Below are 18932 nucleotides of genomic sequence, written 5' to 3'. Positions count from 1 at the left end.
GAAAACCCACGCAGGCCCGGGGAGAACATGCAAACTCCACGCAGGCGTGGCCGGATTTGAACCCGGGACCTCAGAACTGTGAGCCAGATGTGCTAACCAGTCGTCCACCGTGACACCCTCAGTAAATAGAAATTGAAATTGCTCACGCATTCCTGAGTTCCAGACGTTTTTCTGCCGAGAGGCCTGAAATCGAGTCCTTCAAATTTCTCGAGTTTATCGATGTCACGAGCGAACACGTGTGCCCTCACGAGTGGGTCTTCTACACGGAGGCAACCAATCAGGGGAAAAATGGACAGAGCGGATACAAAACTGGGACAAACTTCTACTACTCAGACATTTTCCACAACATAATCCTCTGCCAAAGACCTGGCACTTGGCACAGGGTTTTGAGCGCTTCCTAGTCCTGGAGCGAGTCTTCCAAAGTTGGACTGGACGGTCGCTGCTCTTCCAGTTTTCAGGTCATGGACTTTAGTCCTCCAGTGACTTAAAGTACATCTGCAGACTCCCCCCCCCCCCCCCCCCCTTTTTTTTTTGCAGTTGTTCTGTTCGTCATCGCCTTTGATCGGCACATTGATGCCATGTTGGAAGAATGGTGAGAACTAGTTGCTGGCTCACAGCATGAACATTTGAGTCCATCTTTTTTTCCCCACTCCAGCTTTTATTTGAGGTCAGTTTTGCTACGGCAGTATTAAAGAAATGTTGGTTTAGTATGTTTAGTGTGTTTGTATGTTGGGCGTGCTGTTCCGCAGATGTCCGTGTGCGCTTATAAATACGGTATAACCATCAAAACCAACATAGCTTAATCGTAGCTTAGTAGGCCTCATCAAAAAAGAGACAGATGAAAAGTTGTATTCCTAAAAGCTATATTTAATGTTATGGTAATGCACTATATAACAATGTGCAGTTTGAATGTTAACATAATGCTTAAATATAGGAAAATAAAAAACTGTACTTCAATAAGGGTCCCATATTTTGGCTATTGAGACCTCCATGCAATGACTCTCTAACATGGACTTAGTAAAAGTGTCAATTTCATTTCCGAAAACACCTGGTTTTGTCATATGCGTGTCCAGAAAAGACAGCTAAGAAGTAGAAAATGGATGGATGGATGGATGGACTTTTTGCTCTGTAAACGTTGAAACAGTGAGAGATGTGACTTTATTGCGCTCAATATTGATAATTCATTTAAATTAGATTGGACGGGTGTGCTGTTTGGGCTCACTGACTGCAAGTATAATAACGGGAAATCCAACAAAACCTTTGAAAATATTTTCATTATATTGATGGCAAACTTTCACATTCATAAATGTAAATTTGCTTGCAAGAAACCATCTTTTGCTGCTTTGCACGGTGAGCTCGGGCCGTACATTCTTTCTATTCAATCAAAATAAAACAGCTATTAAGACTATAAATAATTTGTGAACAGTTTCATGTACTTATATAAGATCCTCCTGGTCTAAATTGTAAATGTGATGCAGGGATTTGCTTGTGTACATTGACGTGACTATTGTTTGTTGCTGAAATAAAGTTATTTAAAAAAACAAAAAAAGAAGCGAAAGACGAAGAAGAAGAAGAAGAAGAAGAAGAAGAAGAAGAAGAAGAAGAAGAAGAAGAAGAAGAAATAAATAAATAAATAAATAAAAATGGCGATTTCCATCCTCCGACTACGGACATCCAAGGTAGTGCCCGTTCCACTTTAAAAAATACCGTATACTAATTTAAATTGTCAGTGGCCATTCTTTCCGTATCAGCGGGTCGGTGAATTTGTTTATGAAGAACAACTGTTAAATGCTTTTCACTTTTAAGAACGAATTTCAACGTTGGAAAAAAAAAAAAACAGGTTACGCTCTGAACTCGCAGCCATTTGCGCAGATAGACCTTCTTAACTCATTAACTGCCAGCCGTTTCCTGAGCAGGGAGCCCTTGACTGCCAGGCATTTTCGAGCAATTTCACTCATTTTTCAAGCCCCATAGAATATTGTGTACTATGACTATGTAAACACAAAAACCACCAAAAGAAAGATCAGACTCAATTCTTTCATCAGGAAAAAGGTTTGTCTCTAACTTATAACGTTCTTTAGTAACCAGCAGTCAAATATGGGCTTCTTTCATCTGTATCTTGTTTCTGGAGGAAAAAAAACTGAGAAAACAGCCTTTTTGTGAAAGAAGACAGATCAAGCTGAACAATTACTTTAACACCAATATTTTTGTTCTTTAGTGAAAGTCTCACATCTGAACATAAAACAACACTGCAAAAGTACTTTTTGACAGAAAAAGTAATTTATTTACAAGTATAACTGTGTACAGAATTTACATGAGACAAAAATGCATGAACAATTGAGGCTCCCACACTTTTTTCCCTCCAAATTCCCCTCCTCGACCGTTTGCTCAAAAGTCCAGGTTTTTATGACCTTGCACATAAAATCTAGCAAGTTTTAGCCACATCTGGATTGTATTCTTTGGTGGCGGTGTAGGGCCTGGTTGAGCTACTGTGGGTCGAAGTCGAAAAAGAAGAAGAGGTGGAAAGCGGGTTCTTCGGCAGAAAGAGAAGAGGAAAGCACAGAGCCTAGAACTGAATGTGGGGACTTTGAATGTTGGGACAATGACAGGAAAATCTCAGAAGTTGATTGACATGAAGATAAGGAGAAAGGTTGATATATTCTGTGTCCAGGAGACAAGGTGGAAAGGCAGTAAGGCTAAGAAGTTTAGGGGCAGGGTTTCAATTATTTTACCATGGTGTAGATGGGAAGAGAAATGGAGTCGGGGTTATTTTAAGAGAAGAGTTAGGTAAGAATGTCTTGGAGGTGAAAAGAGTATCAGATCGAGTGATGAGGCTGAAACTTTGAAATCGAGGGTGTCATGTGATTAGTGGCTATGCCCCACAGGTAGGATGTGACCTACAAGTGAAAGAGAAAGTCTGGAAGGAGCTAGACGAAGTAGTTCTGAGCATCCCAGACAGAGAGAGAGTCGTGATTGGTGCAGATTGGAATGGACATGTTGGTGAAGGTAATAGGGGTGATGGGGAAGTACAGCATCCAGGAAAGGAACTTGGAGGGACAGATGGTGGTAGACTTTGCAACAAGGATGCAAATGGCTGCAGTGAACACTTTTTTCCAGAAGAGGCACGAACATAGGGTGACCTACAAGAGCGGAGGTAGAAGCACAGAGGTGGATTACATCTTGTGCAGACGTTGTCATCTGAAGGAGGTTACCAACTGTAAGGTAGTGGTAGTAGGGAAGAGTGTGGCTAGACAGGTGTGTAAGATGACTCTGGTGGTGGGGAGGAAGATTAGGAAGACAAAGGCAGAGCAGAGAACCATGTGGTGGAAGCTGAGACAGGACGAGTGTTGTGCAGCTTTGCGGGAAGAGGTGAGACAGGCTCTCGGTGGACGGGAGGAGCTTCCACAAGACTGGACCTGTGCAGCCAAGGTGATCAGAGAAGCAGGCAGGAGAGTGCTTGGTGTATCTGCTGGCAGGAAAGGAGACTTGGTGGTGGAACCTCACAGGACAGGAAATCATACAAGGTAAAAGGTTAGCTAAGAAGATGTGGGACACTGAGAGGACCGAGGAGAGGCGAAAGGAATACATTGAGATGCGACACAGGGCAAAGGTAGAGGTGGCAAAGGCCAAACAAGAAGCATATGATGACGTGTATGCCAGGTTGGACACTAAAGAAGGAGAAAAGGATCTCTACAGGTTGGCCAGACAGAGGGAGAGAGATGGGAAGGATGTGCAGCAGGTTAGGGTGATTAAGGATAGCGATGGAAATATGTTGACTGGTGCCAGCAGTGTGCTAGCTAGATGGAAAGAATACTTCGAGGAGTTGATGAATGAGGAAAACGATAGAGAAGGAGGTGGATCAGGAAGTGGCAATGATTAGTAAGGGGGAAGTTAGAAAGGCATTCAAGAGGATGAAAATATTGAAAGGCAGTTGATCCTGATGACATTCCTGTGGAGGTATGGAAGCATCTAGGAGAGGTGGCTGGAGTTTTTGACCAGCTTGTTCAATAGAATTCTAGTGCGTGAGAAGATGCCAGAAGAATGGGGGAAAAGTGTGCTAGTGCAAGGGTGATGTGCAGAGCTGTGGGAACTATAGAGGAATAAAGTTGATGAGCCACACAATGAAGTTATGGGAAAGAGTAGTGGAGGCTAGACTCAGGACAGAAGTGAGTTTTGTATTTTCACGACCATCAGGCGCACTTAAATGTCTTAAATTTACTCCAAAATGGACGGGGCGCCTTATTATGCGGCGCAGCTTACGTGTGAGTTCCAACATCTACAAATGTTGTGATGAGCGTTCCGCTTGACTTTTTATTTTTTTATTTTTTACTTTTTTGACCGGAGCATTTCCTGCCGACACGCTGCTATTCTCCCCACCGGCTCACAACGTCCTGAGTCGAGGTCAGCAGCGCCCCATCCCCACTATACGCAGTGTTGATGGTGCACTGCTTCCCCCTCCTGAGACGTCGGATGGTGGACCAGAATTTCCTCGAAGCCATCTGTAAGTCTTTCTCCATGGCCTCACCGAACTCCTCCCATGCCCGAGTTTTTGCTTCAGCGACCACCAAAGCTGGATTCCGCTTGGCCAGCGGCAGACCCTCACAATACGTTTGGGCCTGCCACGTCGGACCGGCATCTTCCCCCACCATCGGAGCCAACTCACCACCAGGTGGTGATCAGTTGACAGCTCCGCCCCTCTCTTCACCCGAGTGTCCAAGACATGCGGCCGCAAGTCCGATGACACAACCACAAAGTCGATCATCGAACTGCGACCTAGGGTGTCCTGGTGCCAAGTGCACGTGTGGACACCTTTATGCTTGAACATGGTGTTCGTTATGGACAATCCGTGATGAGCACAGAAGTCCAATAACAGAACACCGCTCGGGTTCTGATCGGGGGGGCCGTTCCTCCCAATCGCGCCCTTCCAGGTCTCACTGTCATTGCCCACGTGAGCATTGAAGTCCCACAGCAGAACGATGGAGTCCCTAGTGGGAGCGCTCTCCACCTCCCCCTCCAAGGACTCCAAAAAGGATGGGTACTCTGAACTGCTGTTTGGTGCATAGGCACAAACAACAGTCAGGACCCGTCCCCCCACCCGAAGGCGGTGGTGGGAGGCTAGCCTCCCGTCCACCGGGGTGAACCCCAATGTACAGGCGCCGAGCCGGGGAGCAATAAGTATAACCACACCTGCTCGGCGCCTCTCACCGTGGGCAACTCCAGAGTGGAAGAGAGTCCAACCCCTCTCGAGAGGACTGGTACCAGAGCCCAAGCTGTGCGTGGAGGAGAGTCCGACTGTATCTCGTCGGAACTTCTCGACCTCGCACACCAGCTCAGGCTCCTTCCCTGCCAGGGAGGTGACATTCCACGTCCCTAGATCCAGCCTCTGTAGCCGGGTATCGGCTCGCCAAGGTCCCCGCCTTCGGCCACCGCCCAGCTCGGACTGCCCACAGGTGGTGAGCCCATGGGAAGGGGGACCCACGTTACCCTTTTGGGCTGTGTCTGGCCGGGCCCCATGGGTGCAGACTCGGCCACCAGGTGCTCGCCTTTGAGCCCCACCTCCAGGCCTGGCTCCAGAGGGGGGCCCCGGTGACCCGCGTCCGGGCAAGGGAAACCTAAGTCCATTTTTTGTCGTTATCATAAGGGGTCTTTGAGCCGTGCTTTTTCTGGTCCCTCACTTAGGACCTGTTTGCCACGGGTGACCCTGCCAGGGGCATAAAGGCCTCGACAACTTAGCTCCTAGGATCATTGGGACACACAAACCCCTCCACCACGAAAAGGCGATGGCTCAAGGAGGGGCCAATGACATTCCCTTTTAAATAAATTGAAAATTTTACAGCTAATCTATCTGAACGGTATTGCGAGTGATGGGCAGATCTCACTCATGGATGATCAGAATCGGCAGCATGATCCCCTGATCGGAGCACACCTATTAAAATCATAATGTTTTTCTACTTGTACCAATATTTGTACTCTTTCGTAGTGTTACCAGTTGGAGAACTGGGGCATCCTGAGGACCTGCATATCTGCTTTGTGCACCACTCAGACTGGAGAGGCTACAAAGAGGGCAGAAAAGAGTATGTAGGAAATTTAATTTTTTTTCAGTTATGGTTTGTGGTTTCATTGTGTTGCAGGTATTAGGCTGGTTTCTGTTTTTGTTTGTCTTCACTCTGTTTGAATATAAACATTCTGCATAAATATTGACTTTTATTCACAGGTTTGTTTAATATTTGTTTGATAATGTCGCTTCAGCTTTTTCCACATTTTGTTACGTGATAGCCCATTGAAAGAAAAATAGAAACAAAATAATAATCCCATGTACATCAAGCAATATATAATATCCAGGACGACAGGGGGGGGCACGTACCCCCCCCCCCCACACACACACTTTTTCAGAGGGCAGCTTTACCATCCAGCACCCATTGCATTTTCTTCCATGTAAACATTTCATGAAATAATTGTAATATACTGTGCTTAGTTGTTATTCTAGCTACCGTGATTTTTTATGTATAATTTGCATTCCCAAAGTTGACCTAAAAAATCTGGAAAACCCTTCTACCTATGAAAAATGCGCACCATTGATTTGCTGCCATCCATATGCTCAAAACATTATGAATTATCTGTATTTGTATTCTGGTCGGTTCATATTTTTACTCTGGCAAGTTTTTAAAATTATCATCTGTGTACAAATATTTAATAATAATAGTAATAATAGTCATATTACCCTGTAATAATAATAATGAATGATAATAATAATCTTTGTACATGCGCTGACGTACCGCCAATATTTTTTTTTTCATCTGGTGTCGGGACAGGCCACAGGCCATGCTTGATGTAGGGGGGGTAAAAAACAACTTTCCGGTTCCTGTAATTGTTAGAACAGAGTCTCTTGACCAACTAAAATAAATGGTCAGTGATGGTGTAATATTTTAGTAGTACTGTTTATACGTAGGTGGACGACATGGTTGGTTAGCACATCTGCCTCACAGTTCTGAGGCCCCGGGTTCAAATCTGGCCTCGTCTGATTGGAGTTTTCATGTTCTCCCCGTGCCTGTGTGGGTTTTCTACGGGATCTCTGGTTTCACATCCCAAAAAGATGCATGGTAGGTTAATTGAAGACTCTAAATTGCCCTTAGGTGTGAATGCGAGTGTGAATAGTTTTGTTTATATGTGCCCTGTGATTGGCTGGCGACCAGATCAGCGTTTACCCCGCCTCTCGCCCGCAGATAGCTGGGATAGGCTCCAGCACGACCTCGACCCTAGTGAGGATAAGTGGTACGGAAAATGAATGAATGAATGTTAATATGTGCTTCAGTCTTACATGTACGGTCATGCTCTTGCCAGATGGCACCATGACCTCCAATCTCGGACGGTGCTGCATCCCTGTCTCCGCTCCCCCGCCGAGACACACTTTCACGGGGATGCCTAGTTTATCTCACATGGATGCTAAATGAATTACCAGGCAGTCTGAAGGAGCACATCAAAAGCAGAGACCAGAAAATCTGACTTCTCACCCGGACTTAAAATTAATTAACGGTAGGCTTTACACGATCAGGATTACTGTACTTAATTGCTCAAAACATTAGATTTACAATAAATAATGTATCTTTGTTCCTCTTTATGCCAGTGAGGCATAGTGACAGACAGAACAAATGATAGATAGTCTTCTATTAGATGGCAGGAAGTAAATACAGTAATTAATGTATTTTTGTTTGTTGGTGTGCTGTGAGATTTTTCAATTGTATAATATGTTCCTTGGCTCCATAAAGGTTGGAAATCACTGCTCTAGTCAGATCGTGTATTCGTGTAACATGATTCGACAGAACAGCGGCATATTTACGTACAACCGTCAGTGCTAGCAGTAGCTTGCTAGGCTACATAACATTTTGTTACCTGCTTGCGAGCTGAATCGTATTAAAAGTACGGGAACATACCTCAAGCGAGCCTTAAACGAACATCCTCTCCTGTCCTGGGCACCGGTGACCACCGACACACATTTTCCCCCATTTTGTCGTTATAATACAGTCGGCGCGATCCACTCTTGTGGTCGTCGCCACGGTAACGAGTGTATCCGGTCGCATTTGAGTTGACAAGATAAAGCCCAATGATCGTAAGAAACGGGATGCGGTGGTATCGGAATACAAGATTTTATTGCAGTAGTCTGACAAGTCTGCAATCGTGAAAGAACAAATTTGTCTTGTAGTCTTATCCGGCCGGGCATTACGTGTTGTCTGTCCCACACCGCCGACATGTTTATTTTTATTTTTTAAAGTAACTTCATTGGCCGTCAGATATTTACAGTACTATGTCAAAAGAAACGCTAAAAAGAAACTAGCTTTTGGATTCAAATATACTGTGCACGATGGCGACGAGGAGTAAATGTCTTTTGCGGAGTCATTGATCGGATCGGCGAATTATGACATTAAAGCCGATCAGCCGATCAGTATAAAATGCTAATTATCGGTCAATATCGATGAGGCCGATAAAATCGGTGTAAAATCTAATTAACAGTTACCCTAGAAACCTGGGCTCCCAGTCATCAGAAGACCCCGTTTGTGCAGGTCTCAAGATACCGACTCAAAAAGTATGAAAATCTACTGATCTCACATGCCAAGATAGAAGTTCAAAGGATCATTTGCCCTTTGAAATGCAACTCAAGACCTCTGGGACAATTGTTTGGAGCCCAGCGACAACCACTGCCGGTGGAGGGACACTGGCAACTGGCGACAACACTCGGCTTCACTGAATTTTAATGTTGTGTGGCATTTTTAAGAACTTTCCATGAATGTCCCAGTGCCTACCGCCACACCAATGTCACGAGTGATTGTATGTCTCCAAATTGGAATGTCTGCTAGTTTAATTTGTTGGTCAACTGAATATGTTTGTGTTTATCGCAAAACGAACACAGAAATATTATACAAACAAACAGTAAGTGTTATTAGCCACTACATAAGGTTGAACCACTCCTTGCATGGATTAAACGGGGTGTGCGTGACAATGCAAAGCTGGAAACCGCTTTCTTTATCTTAGATCCAATAGTTATTTTATCCCACTGGTTTTCCGCACATTAAGAGGCCGTCTATCTCCCCTTTGGTCACCGGGGGGGGGCACTCCCTCTCTCCCGCTTGTGCATAAAAGACTGAAGCTCCTTTATCCTTCCTTGGCGCTCTCGCTTGTTCGTTCAACCAGCCAGGAAGCCCCACCTCTCACCGTGAGGTGGCGAGGACGCCCCTTGACCTTCCCCCGTGCGGGTGCTTGGGCAGCTCACGGACAAAGCTCCGTTGGGAAGGAAACGGGCGGCGCACGTTTGCTCCGAGCGCCCGGTGACCAGGCCACTCCCGGGCTTCGGCCCCTCTGCACTTGAAGTTTTTTTTTTTGTTTTCTTCCTCCTTTTTCCGTCAAAACCACCTGCCCCCGGCCACGCATCCAGATCGACCAGCCAGCTCCACACAAAGCAATGTCCAACGTGCAGTCTACTAAAGCACAGATGCATATTTGGGTTTAAATTAACGGCAACAGGAATCCCAGGTTTATGCATTGCGCACCGCACATCCTCACGTCACACCTACATCACAAGTTCGACCTGCTTTACGAATGTTTACCTGTACCTTGTTTTCCTTTTCTCTGCATTGTTTCCCTGTAGTTACACCCCTGAGAGATTTCATTAAATTTGCCCAGACTGGTGGAGGGCTGCAGTGATTGTTGACTTTCTCCAACTTTCTTTCATCTCCTGACTGCATCTCTGGAGCTTGGGGTTCTTGGGGTTCTTCTTTACCTCTCTCAACAAGGCTCTTCTCCCCCAATTGCTCAGTTTGGCCGGACGGCCAGCTCTAGGAAGGGTTCTGGTCGTCCCAAATGTCTTCCATTTAAGGATTATGGTGGCCACTGTGCTCTTAGGAACCTTAAGTGCAGCAGAAGGTTTTTTTGTAAACTTGACCAGATCTGTGCTTTGCCACAATTCTGTCTCTGAGTTCTTCAGGCAGTTCCGTTGACCTCATGATTCTCATTTGCTCTGACATGCACTGTGAGATGTAAGGACTCCAATGAAGGTGTAGAACCATCTCAAGGATGATCAGAAGAAATGGATACCACCCGAGTTAAATATGAGTGTCACAGCAATGGGTCTGAATACTGTGTGATATTTCAGTTTCTTTTTCAATAAATCTGCAAAGATTTCAACAATTCCATTTTATCTGTCAATATGGGGTGCTGTGTGTACATTGAGGAAATTAACTTACATAATTTTAGCAAATGGCTGCAATATAACAGAGTGAAAAATTTAAGGGGGTCTGAATACTTTCCGTACCCACTGTAAGTTCTAAGTCCCTGTCATGCTTAGTAATAGCACAGTTTTGGACTGGACCCAAATACAGACAGAGGCACAGGAAGTAGTTGAGAATGGTTTATTGAGGAATACTTCAGGGTCTGGATTTCCAGGGCGTGATGGTGGGCCGTGAGAGCAAGGAACGGCCAGGCAGTGGGAGCGTGAGCAGGTGCAAGGGCTTGACGGAGTAGCTGGAGTGGGCAGCCCGAGCGGGAGATACAGGAGGACACTGGAAGAGGAGAAACAGCAGGGAGTGAGTACAAGAACGGGTGTCAGCAAATAAAGCTTACTTTCAAAGGAGTAAAACGTAGGCCGTTGTACCGCGTAGTAGCGAGAATACTTTGGCGTCGGGTCCTTGGGTCAAGGAGGTTTAAATACAGCCAGTGAAGCTTGCTGATAGAAGACAGATGCGTGGCCAAGGTGGTGCTGACTGCTGGGGAGGGAGAGGCGTGGTGCGCCACCCAGGCTCTAAAAAGGCGACTGCGACTGCAGGACACAGACCCTGACAATAAGGGAGTCATCCAAAATGAGTTTACGAGAGGTCAGTGACGCTCCTCTGAACCATACCTCTCTCAGTCAACCAGGAATTGAAAGCCCCTACATCCAGGATGCGCAACACCGTGAAGGCAGGATGATCGTCAGTGACACGGGGGGTGGAGGGGGTATGGCTGGAGGGCTAAGGGTACTGGTTGAGACGGGCTTGAGCAGGGAAACATAAACTTTTGGGTAGATTTTGAGAGAGGGGAAGTTTCAACTGCACAGAGGAGGCATTGATGATTTTGGTGATAGGAAAGGGACCAATGAAGCTCTGAGTGAGCTTACGGATTCGGTTTGGAGACGGAGGTCACGGGAGGAAGGCCAAACCATCTGACCCACCTTGTACTCAGGCGTGGGAGAGCGATGATTATCCGCCAGCCACTTATTCTTCTCGGCAGACGGAGTTAGAGCCGCCCTGACGTCCTTCCATACTGACTGGACCCGTCACAGGTGATCCCTCATCATGGGAACCGCCACCATATTCTCCTGTTCCTTAAACAACAGAGGTTGGAAACCTTAACGTGCCATGAAAGGAGACATACCTGTGGCGGAGCTGTTGTAGACATATTCAATACACAAGAGAGAGGTGCTCCAGGAGTTGGGGTTGCGGGCAACAACGCAGCGAAGAGCCGACTCCAGATTCTGTCTGGCCGTTGGTAACCAGAAGACAGACTGGCTGCTGCGACCACGGCCTTACAGAACTCCTTCCATACCTTGGGAGGAGAACTGAGGACCTCGGTCCGAGACGATGTCAGTGGGGATACTGTGGATCTTAAATACATGAAGGACTAGGAGATCAAAAGCAGATCGTAATTTGGGGAGGGGTATGTGATAGACGCACTTGGAGAAACGATCGATAACTGTAAGAATAATGGTGTTACCTTCAGATGGGGGTAAACCGGTGACGAAGTCCAAGGCAATGTGGGACCAAAGGCGGCTCAGGATGGGTAAGGGACGCAGCAGACCAGCTAGGGGTTGATGCAAAGGTTTTCCTCAGGCACAGACGGAGCAGGCTAGGACGAACTCTCGGCTGTCTTTTGCCAGGCTGGGCCACTGGAAGTGTTGTTGGATGAAGTGTGTGGTACGGGTGATTCTGGGATGACAGCTGAGCTTGGAGTTGTGGGCCCATTGAAGGACGTCAGAGCGAAATTGGGCACGAACAGCCGGTATGGAGGTCCGGTCTTGGGATCCAGTTGGGTCCTTTGAGCCTCTTTGACCGCTTGTTCGATCCTCCAAGTGGCTGCCCCAACAAAGCAAGAGGAAGGAAGGCTGGGTTCCGGTTCTCCTGGGCTGGAGGGGGGTGAATAAATACGGGAGAGTGCGTCAGGCTTGCTGTTGCGGGAACCAGGGCGGAAGGAGAGTCTGAAATTGAAGCGGTTGAGGAATAAGGCCCAACGAGCTTGCCGGGGGTTAAGCCGTTTGGAGTAGGGGTTATTTTAAAGGAAGAGTTGGCTAAGAATGTCTTGGAGGTGAAAAGAGTATCAGATCGAGTGATGAGGCTGAAACTTGAAATTCAGGGTGTTTTGTATAATGTGATTAGCGGCTATGCCCCACAGGTATGATGTGACCTAGAGGTGAAAGAGAAATTCTGGAAGGAGCTGGACGAACTAGTTCAGAGCATCCCAGACAGAGAGAAAGTCGTGATTGGTGCAGATTGTAATGGACATGTTGATGAAGGAAACGGGGTGATGAAGAAGTGATGGGTAAGTACTGGCATCCAGGAAAGGAACTTGGAGGGACAGATGGTGGTAGACTTTGCAAAAAGGATGGAAATGGCTGTAGTGAACAATATTTTTCCAGAAGAGGCACGAACATAGGGTGACCTGCAAGAGCGGAGGTAGAAGCACACAGGTGGATTTACATCTTGTGCAGACGATGTAATCTGAAGGAGGTTACCGACTGTAAGGTAGTGGTAGGGGAGAGTGTGGCTAGACAGCATAGGGTGGTGGTGCGTAAAATGACACTAGTGGTGGGAAGGAAGATTAAGAAGACAAAGGCAGAGCAGAGAACCATGTGGTGGAAGCTGATAAAGGAAGAGTGTTGTGCGGCTTTTTGGGAAGAGGTGAGACAGACTCTCGGTGGCTAGGAGGAGCCTTCCAGAAGACTACAGCCAAGGTGATCAGAGAGACAGGCAGGAGAGTACTTGGTATATATTTTCTGGTAGGAAAGGAGAGAAGGACACTTGGTGGTGAAACCTCACAGCACAGGAAATACTACAAGGAAAGAGGTTAGATAAGAAGTGGAACACTCAGAGGACCGAGTAGAGGCGAAAGGAATAGATGGGAAGGATGTGCAGCAGGTTAGGGTGATTAAGGATAGAGATGGAAATATGTTGACTGGTGCCAGTTGTGTGCTGGACAGATTGAAAGAATACTTTGAGGAGTTGATGAATGAGGAAAATGAGAGCGAAGGAAGAGTAGAAGAGGCAAGGAACTGGCAATGATTAGTAAGGGGTAAGTTAGAAAGGCAATAAAGAGCATGTAAAATGAAAAGGCAACTGGAAGTTTGGTGCTATTACAGTCAATCTGTTCTAGTTCCAGCCATGATTGTTGTTCAACATTTGGATGATGAGGTACTGTATTTGGCTAGCTAAGTAACAGTGTTTGAAGTTGGGTGCGTCAACACCCCCTTCTGTCTTACTTTTCTGAAGAGGAGAGAGGCTAATTCTATTTTTCTTATTTTTGCAGTAAAAATGTAAAATTGCAGAGTCTAGCATTTGGAACCACTTTAACGTGGTTTTGAATGGGATCATTGAAAATAAATAGTTAATTTGAGGTAACATTTTCATTTTTTCCATAGCTGCACACCCTAAAAGTGATAGGTAGGCTGTTCCAACGGTTTAAATCCATCCATTCATCCATATTCCATACCGCTTAGCCTCACTAGGGTTGCGGTCGTGCAAGAGCTTATCCCAGCTAGGGTTGGGCATCGTTTGAATTTGAGCGATTCCGGTCCCGATTCCGGTTCTTCATTTCGATTCTGGTTCCAAGCGATTCTCGATTCCGATTCTTTTAGGGGTCTGGGTCAAAAAAGTGTGCAGGGTTTAAAGAAAGTGTGTCCAAATAAGCCTGCAGCATCAACGAAAATCAACATTTGACTCAGCATTCTTCATAAACCGGTATCAATATCAAATATCCTATGAACTAAAAGGCAATGTGTGTGGCACTAACCCAATTGACTTAATGTTCATTCATTGTTTTGGCTCAAAGTTAAATATAGCATTGTTATTTTGCGATTGTTTTATCACGTCAAATGGTTTATATATTTAAGTTTGAACTTGATTTCCTATTTTAAGCATACAGCCGAATATATACCACTGACTCCCCCTTCTGCATTGACCATCCACGAACAGGATGTGAGCCGTATCTTCAAACAGCTGATCAACAAAGCGGCAGGCAGCACCAATTATACATTATTCGTGCACCCACTGTAGTAGTCTCACCACTGTATTACTTGGATATCTGTTGTTGACAAATACTGACCACTCTTGTGCTTGACCAGTACATGCACAATTAACATTGTTCCAGATTATCGCACTACTAGTCACTTTATAATGCATGCATTTCTTGAAGTCTCTCCACCATTTGCACAAATGGTCACTGTACCAGACTATTGTTCATTTCAAACTGCTATAAATTGCAAGAGGACTCGGCATCATTTGCACAATTGTCAAAAAAAAATAAAAATTATCGGCATTGCCACATTACCGGTAAACTTTCATTGCTCCGTGACTCTCCATACGGTGTTTTTGTGTTTTTATGTCTCAAAAATGATTTCTGTTGTCGTAGTAGAGCGGCTCCAACTACCGGAGACAAATTCCTTGTGTTTTTTTTTTTTTTTTTTTTTTTTTCCCCCAAATGCTCTATAAAATATCGATTCCTTTACCTAGACACCGATGAAACATAAGCTGTTTGTGATACTGAGACATTTTTGTGAATTTTTGTCCCAATTCATTGTGATGTGAAGTTGCTAGTTTGACCTCAATGTTAAGCTTGTAATGCGACTGTTTCAACTTTCTATCAGTATGGTAAAGTAATTGATATTTTTGTGTCTGTAATCAGCTCGTGCGTTGTTTTGAAGACTAAAATAAATGCTAAAAACCATCTGTGCAAAATTCAACCCACCGTTTCATTTGTTAGCTGCCTCAGTGTTGGCATAGACCTATTTAGTGTTTCACTCACCCAATTGACTTCACTGTATGCTGAGGCTCTGAGCGGGAGGGAGAGCGTCAGACTTCTACACATCATGAACGCCTCCTTTGCATAATATAATCTTAATCCAAGTGTTTCACTGAGGAGACTGGTCACTTATTTTAACATAGATTTTTAACACAGTTAACACTTTTGTTTGCAACTGCCATCTTCGTGCGCTTTCTTCTCCGTTGATTTTCGCCACTTTCTTCTTCGTGGTCGGCGGACTTGCGGCATCGAAACTTGGAACCAGATTTTTTTAATTTTATCGATTCCGGGAGAACCGGAATGTTCATCCTGGTTCCAATCGGTTCTTGATTCTCGATGCCCAAACCTAATCCCCGCTGACTCTGGGCGAAATGTGGGGTACACCCTGAATTGCTTGTCGGCTAATTGCAGGGCACATATAAACAAACAACTATTCACACCCACATTCACACCTACGGGCAATATAAAGTCTTCAATTAACCTACCACACATGTTTTGGGGATATGGGAAGGAACCGGAGTACCCAGAGAAAACTCACGCGGGCACAGGGAGAACATGCAAACTCCACACAGGCAAGGCCAGATTGGAACCTGGGTCCTCAGAACTGTGAGGCAGATGTGCTAACCCGTCTCGCACCGTGCCGCCACATTATAAATCATCACAAATTTTTGTCCAGTAGCGGTACATGATTTAGATTAGCGCTGTAAATTTTGCTGAGATATTAATGCAGAGATATTAAATATTCCGTCAGAATAGGAATTGGATTTTGGTCCGCAGGATTCCATGAGTTCGTCGTGATAGGAAATACTGTTGATTTTGACCAATTGATTGCATATTCTGATAATTTCAAAAATGTCTTCGAGGTTAAAACCTGAAGTGATGACTTGGGTTCTTGTAAATAAAGGATATCATCTGTGCATAGATTGATTTTGTGTTCTTTTTTAGATCAGATACCTTTTCATACTAGTGTTCTGCTATATCGCTATTGCCAGTGGTTCGATAAATAGTACGAATAGCAGGGATGAGAGTGGGCATCCTTGTCTAGTTCCTTTGTAAAGTGAAACCTTGTGACGTGACCTAATTTGCAGTAACAGTTGCTTTGGGTGAGTTGCAATCCAATGAACATATGAATCACCGAAGCCAAATTTATGTACTGCAAAAAGAAAAGACCAATTAACTTTGTCAAAAGCTTTTTCTGTGTCTAGTGACAAGATAATTGATGAGACATACTTATTAGGTTTGTCAGTCGCCTGAAATTGTTGGTGGAGCTCTGACTGCTAGTCGAACCTGTTTGGTCACAATGAATTTTTTGATGGGAGATTTTTTTTCTAGTCTGTTGGCTAAAGTCTGAGAAATTATTTTGATGTCCGTATTAATGAGTGACAGTGGTTGGTAATTAGCTGGATGAGTCGGGTCTTTCCCTGGTTTCAGTATTAGTTTTATTGTGGCTGTGTTCATATGGCTTCTGATTAGGCCTTTCTTTTACAACCCAATACAATGATTTGCAAATAATGTTCAATTTAATTGAATACACTACAAAGACAAGATATTTAATCTTCAAACTGATAAACTTTATTATTTTTAGCAAATAATCATTAACTTAGAATTTTATGGCTGCAACACGTTCCAAAAAAGCTGGGACAGGGTCATGTTTGCCACTGTGTTACATCACCTTTTCTTTGAACAACATTCAATAAACGTTTGGGAACTGAGGACACGAATTGTTGAAGCTTTGTAGGTGGAATTATTTCCCATTCTTGCTTGATGTACAGCTTCAGCTGTTCAACAGTCCGGGGTCTCCGTTGTTGTATTTTTTACGCTTCATAATACGCCACACATTTTCAATGGGAGATAGGTCTGGACTGCAGGCAGGCGAGTCTAGTACCCCCACTCTTTTACTACGAAAGCCACTCTGTTGTAACACGTGCAGAATGTGGTTTGACATTGTCTTGCTGAAATAAGCAGGGGCGTCCATGAAAAAGACATTGGTTGGATGGCAGCATATGTTTCTCCAAAAAGCTCGGGCCCAGAGAACCCGGCGGCGTTTCTGGGTGTTGTTGATAAATGGCTTTTGCTTTGCATAGTAGAGTTTCAAGTTGCGCCGAACTGTATTTACTGACATTGGTTTTCTGAAGTGTTCCTGAGCCCATGTGGTGGTATCCTTTCCACATTGATGTCGGTTTTTGATGCTGTGCCGCCTGAGGGATCGAAGGTCACGGGCATTCAATGTTGGTTTTCGGCCTTGCCGCTGACATGCAGTGATTTCTCCAGATTCTCTGAACCATTTTATGATATTATGGACCGTAGCTGATGAAATCCCTAAATTCCTTGCAATTGTACGTTGAGGAACATTGTCCTTAAACTGTTCGACTATTTTCTCACGCACTTGTTCACAAAGAGGTGAACCTCACCCCATCTTTGCTTATGACTGACTGAGCAATTCAGGGAAGCTCCTTTTGTACCCAATCATGGCACCCACCTGTTCCCAATTAGCCTGTTCACCTGTGGGATGTTCCAAACAGGTGTTTGATGAGCATTCCTCAACTTTGCCACCTGTCCCAGCTTTTTTTTATTTTTATTTTATTCAATTAAATATAGGTTGAACATGATTTGCAAATCATTGTATTGCTTTTATTTGTTTAACACAACGTCCCAACTTCATTGAAATTGGGGTTGTATCTCTGTCAGTTTTTTTTTTTTTTTTTTTATTTTTACTAAATAGTGGTTCTGCTATAGCCCAGAAATGTTAATAAAACTCTGGAAAATCCATCATTGGCTGAAGCTCTACCTGTTGGCATATCGTTTAAGGCCTTATGCAATTCTGTGAGGGTTAATGGGGTGTCTAAAGACTCTTTACTTTCTAAAGTTAATTGAGGGATGTTTAGGTTATTGAGAAATGTCAATGTTTTTATTCGGCTCATTGTGAGATGAATATAAGCTAGTAGATAGTTGTACAATATATCATTAATATCCTGTGGTGATATTATGCCATTTGAATCTTGTATGGTTGGAATTCGTGTTTTTTCTTGGTTAAGTTGAAGTTGGTTTGCAAGACATTTTCCTGATTTATTATTGTGCTCAAAATAAGTGTATCTTAGCTGTTGAAGGAGGAACTCTGTTCTTTTTTTTTTTATATGCTATCAAGTTGTTGTGTAGCATTATGAAGTTGGTTCCTAAGTAGGTCCATCAGATTTAATGCGGATTCTTCTGTTAAGTTGTTTGATTTTCATCTCAAATTCGCGTTCAAATTTTTATTCTTGTTTTTTCTTGTAGGAATAGTATCAACCGATTTTATTTCTAATTACAGCTTTCCCTGTTTACCAAAGTAAGGATGGAGATATAGTTGTGGGATCATTCATATCTAGAAAATTATTCCATTCCTTCCTTACAAATCTATCCAACTCTGGATCTTTCAGTAGAGAATTATTGAAGTGCCAGGTTGGAAAAGGTATCATGTTTGTTTCAAGTTTGAGGCAGAGAGAAATTGGAGTGTGACCGCTGATTCTTATTGGATGGATTTTGGAAGTACTGTTTTGACCAGCTAAGTTATTTGTAAGAAAGTATTCAATTCTAGAGAAGGAGCGGTGTACTGAAGAGTCTATTCCATTTTATTTTTACAATTTCTTTATTCTCCATACTGTATGTCAGCAAGTCCAAAATTGTGCAAAATGTGTCGGAACCCTGATTAACTGTAGCTCCCCAGAGCTCCTCTCCTGCAGCACTAGGCCATGACCACTCTGCTTGACAGGAGACAAAATACTTTTCCTTGCAATCTTCACTTGGTTGCTGCCACACTTGCTTGACAACCTCTGGACAAAATAGGTTTGTCTTACTAATCCATGTCCTTAGTCTGGTCAATGGTAAATGGAGTGTATGAATCTACAACATCGCGGTTC

At 44.2% G+C, this 18932-nt stretch overlaps 1 protein-coding gene across 3 annotated transcripts in view; it reads left to right on the top strand.

Annotated features, from left to right (window-relative positions):
• The first annotated feature begins 1575 nt into the window (after positions 1 to 1575).
• The window catches only part of ndufv3 (NADH:ubiquinone oxidoreductase subunit V3), a 32121-nt gene continuing 14764 nt past the window's right edge, over positions 1576 to 18932 (top strand). For all 3 annotated transcript variants that reach the window (XM_061692089.1, XM_061692090.1, XM_061692088.1), the window contains exons 1-2: positions 1576 to 1679; positions 5981 to 6074. In XM_061692089.1, coding sequence (XP_061548073.1) covers positions 1644 to 1679; positions 5981 to 6074 — 130 coding nt within the window. In that variant the 5' untranslated portion in view covers positions 1576 to 1643. The remainder of the gene's footprint in view (positions 1680 to 5980; positions 6075 to 18932) is intronic.

This window comes from Phycodurus eques, chromosome 12 (genome assembly GCF_024500275.1).
Source record: "Phycodurus eques isolate BA_2022a chromosome 12, UOR_Pequ_1.1, whole genome shotgun sequence".
In the NCBI taxonomy this organism is placed as follows: Eukaryota; Metazoa; Chordata; class Actinopteri; order Syngnathiformes; family Syngnathidae; genus Phycodurus; species Phycodurus eques.
This window is presented reverse-complemented; position numbering and strand designations above follow the sequence as displayed.